Consider the following 12,052-nt stretch of genomic DNA (forward strand, 5'->3'; position numbering starts at 1 on the left):
GAGCAAAAGAGCACTGAAAATCCATAGACTAGTAAAATCCCAACTCTCTAGTGTAAGGCACTGTCATCTGGGGACTATATCAGCAGACTGTGATAATCCTACTGACCACGGAATAGGTTTTAAGAACCCCCTCTCTGGTAAAAGCATATGGCATGTGAACCGACTCAAATGGCTGGGTTGTCAGCTTGCTAAAATAGCTTCTGCGGAGGTGCTGACAAAAACATACTCTCATTGCAGTCCAACACCTTCAGTCCTCCAGGGGTTATCAGTGACGTTTGACTCTGAAGCATTTTTTACTTGCTGCCAAGAGCCATTCCACTCGGACTATTTGCTTTCACATGTTTTCCTTTTGACATGGGCGCTATTTCTTTCTCATATGTAAACACTCAGCAGGACAGCCATGTTTTTTCTTTGGAGAAAAAAAAAATAGGGAATTTATGTCACAACAATAGGTAAAAATTAACCCAAAGAAACTGTCTCTTTCATTTACAATTTCAAAGCTGTTCTGTGTTGTTTTCTGGCCTGTTTTCTCTCTACTTAACTCACTCTCTGTTCTCCTCTCAGCAGTAAAATTCATTGCTGTTCTCAGTGACACAAGGGTCTTTTTGTCCCTCTGCATGGGAGTCCTCTGATACTAGACCTTGACAGTGGTCTGCCTCTGATTACAAAGCCATCAACGTCTTTTTTATTTGTGCCCCTACTGCTTTGTCTGAGATAATTATGAACATCCGTGCTAAAACAAAGCAAGCTGCCATCACTTATAATAACAGCAATCCCGAAGCTGACCTACACTCATATAGCATTAGGAATTTAACTTAAATTGCTCTCTTGAAAGGTGCCCTGGAATTTAGCCACACAAACCCATTAAACAGGAACTAAAGTTATTGCAAGTTTTATGACAACTTGGGGCACCTCTGAAGATGCAGGACTTAGCTCTGATCTCACACAGATTTTAGCTTCATCAAGTCTCATTTTCCACTATCTTTATGCTTCATGGAGTCATTTATATACAGGAGAAACAGGCCCTGTCTTGATGGAAGACTGACATAATGTTATTGACTTCAGTGAGGCTCCAGTAATTTATATCAACTGAGGATCAGTCCCTCCCCCCCGGCTTTCTACCCATGACTGTTCAGAATTTAGTACATTACTATTCTTTGGAAGTACTTCCATCTTTCAAAGAGGATGAGGCCTTTTCTACATATATAGCTGTGCTACTGTAACTTCAGGAGTAATTTGAAACCAGTTTTGTTGAACCAGTGCAAAAGATTGTGTGAATTCTAATTTCAGTTTAAACCAGTCTCATTTTGGTTCATCTTAGAGTGACTAGGAACAATATTCTTTTTAAACCAAAATAAGAGAGTGGCCAAATATCGGTTTGCCCTAGATAAACAAATCTTGTGCAAGTCTGCATAGACAAGACCTGATTCAGTCAAAGCAGATAAAATAATCGTAACAATACTTAGTAATACGCTTAAAGAGGGAAAATCTGTGTTACTATCCAGAGAACTTTTGATGTGCATTTTTTTTACATCACTGTGGTTTGATTCTACATTTCTAGCACTCTCCATATTCCTGCCCAGTCTACTTGAAAGGACTGGTTGAGCTAGAAAAGCAGGATGTGCCCTATATATTACTCACTTTGGACAGAAGCTTTTAGGTTCTGATCTAAATTTTGCTGGAGTTAATGGGAGTCCTTCCATTGACTGTAACAAGATTTGGATCAAGCCATTAATGCGCAGCAGTCAATCTTACATGAAAGAGTTACTGGGGTGGATTTCAATGATTCGTCACCTTTTCATACACACGAAAAGAGTTGCCCTGCATTTCTCAACCAAATTTGCCTGCCAAACAAGACTTGGAGAATTCATATAAATGTTGATACAGTAAGAAAATAATTTGGCACAGAAAGTATATGTTATCCTTATTTATTTAATAAAGAAACATAGTAAAGTTGGCTTTTTCCATATATAAATAGCTTAGTATATTCTGTTATATTGGCTGAAATGTTATGTGCTCTTTTTGTTTTTTGATGATCCATGCTGTACTCACTATTGAACAAATCAGCAGAAAATGCCAGCACCCATCATGCTTAAAATCTGTATGCACTGTCTGTCAAGTCACTAACTACAAAATCACTACACTGGGAGGTTGTACCACTGATATATTGTGGTCCATATTTCCTTTAGTAAAGACTTGCAGGTCAGCTACTTGATGTTTTTAAGTGACTCTGAGATATAATATAAATGAAGCAGTTATGCTTCAGTGGTCAAGAAATGCTCCAGACAACAATAGAAAAATCCAATAGAAAACCAATGTTCCATTTTACAAAGCTATTCAACCTAATTTACAATTTATTTTTAGAAAGTTTACTGTAAACATGTATAGTTTAGACCCTCATTCAGACACACTTTTTTACAGCTTTGGGCTACAACCTGGTATAGTTTGCAATCATATTGATATGGTAGGGCCTTGCAATAATTAAAATAATGCTCCTTTCAGGGGTCCAGTGACTGCCGGAAGACCTTTCTTGTAATATAAACAGCAGCCAGCTAATTTTCTATCACATCATTTTATTATCTGGCTTCAATCTTATTTAGATGGTTTGTCAAGAGGTTACATTTTAATATAGTGTTTGCTAAGACATGTAACAAGTAATGAAAATAATAAGAAAACAATATGAGCCATCTATCATTGCTCTGTGTAAGCTATTCATTTTTTGGTCTAAAAATAGGATCTTTTGTAACAAATTAGATGAGCAATACTCATTCGTGTTTTTACTCCCTTTTGTTCTTCAAATTTGAAAAGAAAAATCCTACTAACTGTCAATAAATAAATGTGGTTTTGATTGGCATGTATGTGTATCGACTCTTTCTCAATTAAACCTTCAGTGAGTTGCAGCAGCTCATTTCTAATGATCAATAATTCTCTTTCAAGAGACAAAATTTTAAGCAGCAGGTCATGTTTAAGTGTCAGACACTCTAAAACCTTGCATGATACACACATATAAATATAAAATATCACATACTCTTTCTGGGTGATATGTACAACCACTATAATATTACAGCATAAATTACACAAGGAATCTGTGCAAAGGTTCTCTAACTTGAGAAGTCACGAGCAAAATTTATTGGAAGGGGAAAGAAGAGGAAGAAATTCCACTCTCAGAAACACATTAGGAGTAGTTCCCTTAAGTTGGAATCTAATTACATACAAGATTCAAAGGCAACAAAATCCCATAAGGAAAATTTCTATGGCATACATCATAAAGAGAGGATCTGGGGATAAGAGAGAATGATTATAATAATACTTACAGAGTGCCTTTCACCCTCATAATGCTTTCCAGCCATTAATTAAGCATTACAACCCCCTCTGAGGTAGATAAGTGTTATTATCCCCATTTTATAGATGGGTGAATTGAGGCACAGAGAAGTTAAATTATTTGCCTAAAGGTGACACTGCAAGAATCAGGAACAGACCACAGAAGTCCTGACACCAAGGCCCCTGAATAACCAATTGACCATGTGCACAACTGACTGCCTGAGGCACCTCTCATTGGATGAAGAAAATTCATTACCATATATGTATTCATACTATTTTGTGTTTTCTGCACATATTCTGATTCATTTTGTCACTGTGGTCACAGGAAAATTTCATTGCAACATAGTTTTGTTACTGAGCTGCTCAATTTCTCAGTAACACCACCACATGGATTTTGACACCTTTATAACCTAGAATGTAACTAAATGTCAACTACAGTACACTTTAAATACATTCTTGATAATTCTTTTTCTCCGAGGTGAAAAACATGGCTACTGTTCCTTGTGTTGCAATGGCTCATTACAGACTTCTCAGGCAAGACCTCCCATGAAGACCCACCAAACCCAAGTACCCTTGTATTTGAAAACAGAGAAGACTCTCTGTAACCATGGACTTGTCTTTTCATATTCCACAGACACTTCCTCACATTCTGCCAAGGCTGGTAGTTGGAGAACTACTTTTTTTTATTTTTTTTACAGTATACAATCATTAAAATGACTGTTCCTAAGTCACGTATAATAGGACGCCATTGTTGTTATATATTTGGCCTGAAGCTGATCAATATTTCACATGCAAATATTCCTCGGACTGCCTGCGAAAAGGAAGGCTCTCCAGTAATTTAAACAAAGCCTCCGATAAAGTGAAACCTAGAAGGGATTCTAAATATCAGAACTTTTGTATGTACTCTCTCACCCCATTGATAACACTGTAACAGCACTCCCACACCTCACAACCTGCACCAAAGCATTAGAGAGTAATATTGCATGCACAGAGTTTGCTTAGCTCTGTGCCATTGGAGAAACCAGGTCCTATCCCACTCACTGAACAGAAGATCTACCTGGATACACAGTGCCATGGGACATTTTACATCTGATTACAGAGCCATGATCTATTTCTAAAAGTGTTTGACTACAACAGGCAAAACATATTCTTGAAACAAACTAAAAATTAGTATTTTTATTAATAGTTTTAGAAGGAGCATCCATCACTGTCTGATTTCCTGTAGGGTAGAACAAGTCATTTATCTCTTTATTATTTGACATCACTTTCTTCCTCCTATTTTTTTTTAAATTGTGATAACATGTCCCAAAAGGGAGGTCATATTGTTATAAACAGTTATATGTTGTTGATTACATATTTTACTTTGTAACAACTTTCCTCTGTGAATGATGGAAGTCCCACCAATTACTTTTACCTTGGTTCAGAATTTCACATGTAGAGTGTAAGGATCATGTGTCTCCATGGAAAAAGAGACAAGTATTTTGAGTAAAAAAATATCAAATATAATAAATTTATGAAAGACCATTCACAACATATACAGTAAGTGTTAGATTTTGCTACAGCAGCTGTGATATATGTTTTTCTTTTTAGAATGCAAGGTCATACATTGCCATAAGTAAACACACTATATGAGTAAGACCTTAAATGAATTTTTACAGCCTGGCTTTGTCTGTGGATAGATATACATTGCCTTTACTGCTTTACAGCCCAGTATATTCATAATCACACCACTGATATAACAGCTATGACCCTGCACAAATTCCTCCTGTGCATATATAAATATAAATATAAACATTGAGCAAATGTTGAAAAGAGCAGGGTCAAAGGTTATAACTTATCGACTCCCATGGTTAAGGGTAAAAACTCCATTGTTTCTTTTGCAACTAATATTGAATCAGAAGGCTGCTTCAATTGTTGTGTAGTTACAGCATTACATTCTGTAAACAATATTTTAAAGCATTCTAAACAAACATTTAAACAATTGATTCTTTATCTCTGTCTGGAGACAACAAATAATCTACAGGTTCATCGCTTCTGCTAGAGTCTGTCATCTTTAGCTGGAGATTGTCACTAGTGGCTCTGGTGACACTGTCGTAGGATGGAGGGAAAGATGTTGAGGAGACAGTTTCTGATTTGTCTATTGGCCTACCATAATTTTCATTCATCATGAATGCAATGAGACCTTCCTTCTCAGGTGCCTCATCTTCAAGCATGTTGCCATCATAAACCTGGTGACGATATAAGAAAGAAGCCTGCTTCAAGGAGCGTTGAAACAAATGACTCCTGTAGGCCCGCTGGATAATAATGGCAGAAACCTCCTCTTGTTTCCGTCTGAGTGTGGTTGTGATTGGTTCATAAGAAATTTTAGATGGGTTGGCAGCCATAAACTTTTCCTCCATCTGTATTTTAAGGGCATCCATTTCCCCAGATTCTCCTAGTACCCGTTTGGTAAAAGCAAATAAAATATCCAAACAGTGGATCCTATCTCCACTGACCATGGGAAGATCCATTGCTATGAGTTTAATTTTGTTTGGTTTTGCTATGCGTAAAGGTTCTGCCAGAGCATCCGCAAAGTCTGAAAGTGCTGAATACTCAATAAACTGAGTTGCTTCTGGATCAAACTTCTCCCAGATTTCATAAAACATATCAAAGTCATCCTCACTTAGAGGCTCTGTACTTTCCTCCGTAGCTACACTGAAGTTCTCTAAAATAATGGCTATGTACATGTTTACAACAATGAGAAATGATATAATGATGTAAGTAACAAAGAACAGAATTCCTACAGCAGGACTTCCACAGTCTCCCTTGGAACCATTTGCATTTTTTAGGTTTGGATCACAATGCGGTGGGCCAGTGTTTAAAATAGGATTGAGGAGACCATCCCAGCCAGCTGATGTTGTGATTTGGAAGAGACAGAGCATGCTGTTAGCAAAGGTTTGGAAGTTGAACATGTCATCAATCCCATACTCCTTTTTAACATAGGCAAAATTAGCCATTCCAAAAATGGCATAAATAAACATGACCAGAAAAAGCAGGAGACCAATGTTGAACAGGGCAGGAAGGGACATCATTAAGGCAAAAAGGAGAGTTCTAATTCCTTTGGCTCCCCGTATAAGCCTGAGGACCCGGCCAATCCGAGCCAAGCGAATGACTCTGAAGAGTGTAGGAGAGAAAAAATATTTTTGGATGATGTCAGAAAGCACAGAACCTTTAAGAAAAAAGAAACAAATAACCAATTAATACAGGGGCAACAATTCTAGATTTTCTCCTACCATGTCATTGTAGATTATCAACAAGAACAATAAGCACTCTCCCAGCTGTCATATTAACTCTGCCTTTGCTGTCACCTAGAGCAGAAGTTATCAGTCAGACATCTGTGGGGCTGGGAGCAGATTTCACAGAGTCATCCATAATAACCCAGAGATTAGGATCTGTATTAGACTTCCTGGGGCTCAGGACAGAAAGCCAAAGTCCAAGCCACACCGGGCTGAATCCAGTGCCCAAACAACTCAGCTTTGCGGGGCCCCTTGTGCTCTGGGGTCAAAGGCAACTGTCCTGCTTGATACCTGCTAATAGGAATCCTGGCTTTTAATCTGTTGAGTATGCTGAAAACAGTTGTTGTGGCACACATGGACCGTGGAGGTTTTTATCATTTTCTTTGGGACAAAGACTGTTGTTTCATAGGGAGCCCTCAGAAATAAAAAGGTTGAGAACCCCTGTTGTACAGAAACCTGGCTAAGGGAGGGATGGATTAGTTGGATTTCATGCTTACTCAATCCTCAAGCTCTTTGTTGAGTCTGCAAATAAGTCAAAGATGGTGAAAATGTTCATGATTTGGATACCCACTTATTATAAACTGGAACTGAGATCACCACAAAGTAGTTATAGCTTTCAGCCACTGCCATCTGAGCCATTACTCCTGAGATGAAAGCCTATGCAACCCCCTTGTTCATCTCCTCTTGACTCAATTTACCTTGCCAAAATACTTGAAGGAACATCTTTAGGAGATATGTGAGTTAAATGCTGGTTTTAAAGGAAATAATCACTAGAATAGTCCTTGGTCACTTTTTTCCATCTGTCAGTCTGTCTCAAACCGTTTTATTTCCCTGATTGCTTTCTTTTTAGTTAGCAGTTCATACTCAAATTGTAAGCTCTTTGGGAGCAGAGACTGTTGTTTTATTCTGTGGCCTGTAAATCAGTTGGTATAATGGAGTTCTGCTCCATGACTGGGTCTGCTAGGCATTACTGTGCAACCAATAAACAATAAATAATATAATAATGATGGCCCACATGCATTTTGACTTTTCCTCTTACCCACAGATGTATCGCAACTGCTAATCACCTGATTGCCATTTCTGTAACACACTCACCTGCATTTCCATCAGCTACTAAATTTCCATTGATTCAACCGCAGGGCATGGGAGGGTGTTACTTGTTACTTTCAGCAGTGTGGCATGTATACGCTACCTGGATGTATCTATTATGTTCAGTAAACCCACACTCTCTACCTTTGCATCATCATGTCACATTTGATTTTCATGCAGAACTATTTTGATATGATTTAAACATAACTCAAATATTTAGGATACAATCCTGTAAGTGGCTCTCCCATTGGTGGAGCTGAGGATACCCAATTTCTTGCAGGAGGTGCTTAGCACCATATGGCAGAAAGTGTTTAATACAGGCCAAACACAGTTCTCTATTTCTACCTTTTACTTTTTTCATTTTGGAAAAAAGACTTCTCTGCCCAGAGAATTTTACATACCCACAATAGACAGAATGACAACAACAAAATCAAATATGTTCCATCCATTGGTGAAGTAGTATTGTCTTAGAGCCAACATCTTGATGATGCACTCTGCTGTGAAGATGGCAACAAAGAGCATGTTGATTTTATAAAGTATGTTAATTTTTTCTTGACTCTGGTCATCTGTTTCCACCATCATGGTGATCATGTTAAGGCAGATGAGAATCATTATGGAGACATCAAAGGCTTGTTTCGAAACTATGTCAAAAATAAAACCTTGGTATTTGTTCTGAAACAAAGAAAAGGATTATTAGTGTTGAACAATGGTGGAAACAAACATATTATAATTACAAAAGGGACAATTTTTTTCCAGGGGTTTGTATTCACTTAATGACAGACATTCCCTCACTATACATATTTAAATTGTAATAACCTAGGTGTTCTCACCAGTGGCCTTGGGATGGGTTTTTGGGGTTTCTTGGAACCAAGTTTTTTCATTGCATTGTAATATTTTTTCTGTTCCTCTGTCATAAAGATGTCTTGCCCACCTAAGTATAGAAAGATAAAGCTGCTATTACTTTTGTTGAACAGTAGGTACTACTGCAATGTTAACTATGTTCGAGGTATTGGGAGTCTCCATCCTCTTCTGTTTTCTTCCTTTTAATCCCTAATAAGTGGCTACTGGATACAGAACTGTAAGCAGTAATCTAGGCAGGAGTTAGTGGGTAGCAGATAAAATCAAGTATGAGTAAAAATTCAGGGTTTCACTGTGACATCTTGGTGTGGGTGCATGGGATGAAGAAGTATGCTAAGAGTTTCATCCTCCCCTTGTTTTGTGCATAAAAAGATTAATCATAATCATATTTCTCAGGGGAATGTAAGGACAATGCCAACCCTGAGTGCATACACTGCTCCTAAGATGAAAGGACCAGCTGCATTGAGGCAGACAAGCTGAAATATTCTTAAAGATGGCATCAACTTTCACACAACATTCCTTGTACACTGGGGACCTGGGGAAGCAATAACAAGGAGAAGCCCTGTGGCATTTTATAGACTGACAGATTTTTGGAGCATAAGCTTTTGTGGGCGTAGATCCACTTTGTTGGATGCATCCAACAAAGTGGGTCTTTGCCCACAAAAACTTACGCTCCAAAAATCTTTTAGTCTATAAGGTACCACAGGACTTCTTGTTGTGTTTGAAGGTACAGACTAACTCAGTTATTCCTTGGATACTTGTCGACAGAAGTTACTACCAGATGTTCCAACAAAACTTCTGTTGATACATTGCGTCTATACATGAAAGTGGACTGATCTTTCAGTCCGGTCTGTCAACAAAAAGGGCCCCAGGAGCACCTACACAGCTTTTTTGTTGATAGGTTATATCGACAAAATGTATTTTGTGTCTAGATGCTCCCTGAGTTTGGTTGACAAAACTCCAGTTTTGTCTACAAAACTCTCTAGTGCAGATGTAGCCTCAATGTTTTTAAGAGCATCTGTCCAGCATAGTGATAAGGGGCTGCTGTGACTGACAATTTGTAAAGTAATACAAGGTGGTTCCTAAAGATATTCTGTTAATTGAGATGGTCTGTGCTGCTGCTTCTAAATCTATTCCTTATGTACCTCCATGTAGCAGTCACAAGGCACCATACAGCGTCTAGTATACTTATCTTTTTCTTTTGTTGGTTAAAATTGTCAATAATGACGCCTATGAAGAGATTCAATGTGAAGAAAGACCCAAAGATGATGAAGATCACAAAATAGAGGTACATGTATAAATTAAATTCCCATTGAGGTTGTTCTTCACGCTGCAAATATAAAAGGTAAATGTAAAAAAGAAAAGTGAGAAAAAACTATGCCATCATCATACACATCAAAAGATTAAAAATAAACTGTCACAGAAAATATTATAAATGTAAATACCCACTCAGTGTGTAAGCATTCAGTGCCTGCCATTAGAAAGTCACCACTGATATTTCAAATACCACAGTCATTTCAGTTACACTTTATAATACTTTCATTATGATCACAATGTCATTACACTGTGTTTGCAGTGTAAATATAGAGTGTAATTCATGTAGTTAATCTTTGGTTAGAAGATTTTGTCCCGGATGCGTTTATCAAAAAGTGCAATTTCAGAATATAGCCTCTGTAATGCATTAAATATGAAATCAAAAAGGGGAACAAATTAATGATCTTCTGGCTATGCTTATGCTTATATGAACTAGTGGTAATCAAGGATATTAGTAGCATAGTCGTTCTGAGAGAAATAGATTTGACATAACCCCAGCTATTGTTTTTATTTAGCCAACAGAAGCTAGAAATGAGGGCATCACAGAATCAGGAAAAATCCGGCCTTGGACTAAGCAGATAGAATAAAAACATCTACACAAATGCAGTGTTACTAAGGCTATGTCTATACAGCAAAATTATTTTGGAATAATGGCCACTATTTCAATATAACTTCATAAGCATTGACACAATACAACCGCTCTTTTGAAATAATTTCGAAATAGTGGACGACTTACTTCAGATTTTGTAAACCTCATTGTAAGAGGAATAACGCCTACTTGGGAATAGATATTTCAAAATAGGGGCTGTGTAGACAGGGAATAGGGCCTATTTTGAAATAAGTTATTGTGGGTCCAAGGGCTCTATTTTGAAATAGGTTCTATTGTGTGTAGACACTCTATTTTGAAATAGCTGAGCGCTATTTTGAAATGCATTTTGTGTGTAGATGCATTATTTTGAATTATGCTCTTTCAGAATAGCTCTTCCAGAATAGCTTATTGCGAAATAATGCTGTTGAGTTCACACAGCCTAAGATAGATGAAGGGAAAGGACAGATTCATGAGAATGGGGATGGGTGCGGGGGAGAATGTGAATTGCTGACCGTGGCTTGGGTGGGTCTGCATTTGTAAGTTTCTCATTGAAGTTAATATGCTTCTAAGTAGAATAACAAATTATTATTCATTGTTGCTAGGCTGTTGCTGGGAGATTGTTAGACTATTAGTGGCCCTTGGCCGTGTCTACACGTGCCCCAAACTTCGAAATGGCCACGCAAATGGCCATTTCGAAGTTTACTAATGAAGCGCTGAAATGCATATTCAGCGCTTCATTAGCATGCGGGCGGCAGCGGCGCTTCGAAATTGATGCTCCTTGCCGCTGCGCGACGCGTCCAGATGGGGCTCCTTTTCGAAAGGACCCCGCCTACTTCGAAGTCCCCTTATTCCCATGAGCTCATGAGAATAAGGGGACTTCGAAGTAGGCGGGATCCTTTCGAAAAGGAGCCCCGTCTGGACGTGCCGCGCAGCGGCAAGAAGCGTCAATTTCGAAGCACCGCTGCCGCCCGCATGCTAATGAAGCGCTGAATATGCATTTCAGCGCTTCATTAGTAAACTTCGACATGGCCATTTGCATGGCCATTTCGAAGTTTGGGGCACATGTAGACACGGCCAAGGGCCACTAATAGTCTAACAATCTCCCAGCAACAGCCTAGCAACAATGAATGAGCTCATGGGAATAAGGGGACTTCAAAGTAGGCGGAGTCCTTTCGAAAAGGAGCCCCGTCTGGACGTGCCACGCGGCAGCAAGGAGCGTCAATTTCGAAGCGCCGCTGCCGCCCGCATGCTAATGAAGCGCTGAATATGCATTTCAGCGCTTCATTAGTAAACTTCGAAATGGCCATTTGCGTGGCCATTTCGAAGTTTGGGGCACGTGTAGACACGGCCCTTATGAGCTATATGCTTGGTCAAGAGAAAACCTAGAGGGCTTGTCTACACTTGCCCCCAACTTTGAAGGGGGCATGGTAATCAGGGTGATGGGAGATTACTAAGGAAGTGCTGCGGTGAATATGCAGCATTTCATGAAGCTAATTCTCCCCCATGGCAACTTCAAAGGGTCGCAATTTTGGGGAGTAAAGGCGTTTCAAGGTATCATGGGCACTTCAAAGTGCCTGTGGCTACACGCATGCTGGCACTTTGAAGT

The 12,052-nt window shown here is 38.8% G+C and overlaps 1 protein-coding gene across 13 annotated transcripts in view; it reads right to left on the reverse strand.

Annotated features, from left to right (window-relative positions):
* Window positions 1–1,936: 1,936 nt before the first annotated feature.
* Window positions 1,937–12,052, reverse strand: part of LOC142008137 (sodium channel protein type 5 subunit alpha-like) — a 351,358-nt gene continuing 341,242 nt past the window's right edge. For all 13 annotated transcript variants that reach the window (XM_074985128.1, XM_074985135.1, XM_074985134.1 and 10 more), the window contains 4 exons: window positions 9,736–9,873; window positions 8,516–8,620; window positions 8,087–8,357; window positions 1,937–6,529 (listed from right to left, as the gene is read on the reverse strand). In XM_074985128.1, coding sequence (XP_074841229.1) covers window positions 5,295–6,529; window positions 8,087–8,357; window positions 8,516–8,620; window positions 9,736–9,873 — 1,749 coding nt within the window. In that variant the 3' untranslated portion in view covers window positions 1,937–5,294. The remainder of the gene's footprint in view (window positions 6,530–8,086; window positions 8,358–8,515; window positions 8,621–9,735; window positions 9,874–12,052) is intronic.

Source organism: Carettochelys insculpta, chromosome 2 (assembly GCF_033958435.1).
Source record: "Carettochelys insculpta isolate YL-2023 chromosome 2, ASM3395843v1, whole genome shotgun sequence".
Classification (NCBI taxonomy): Eukaryota; Metazoa; Chordata; order Testudines; family Carettochelyidae; genus Carettochelys; species Carettochelys insculpta.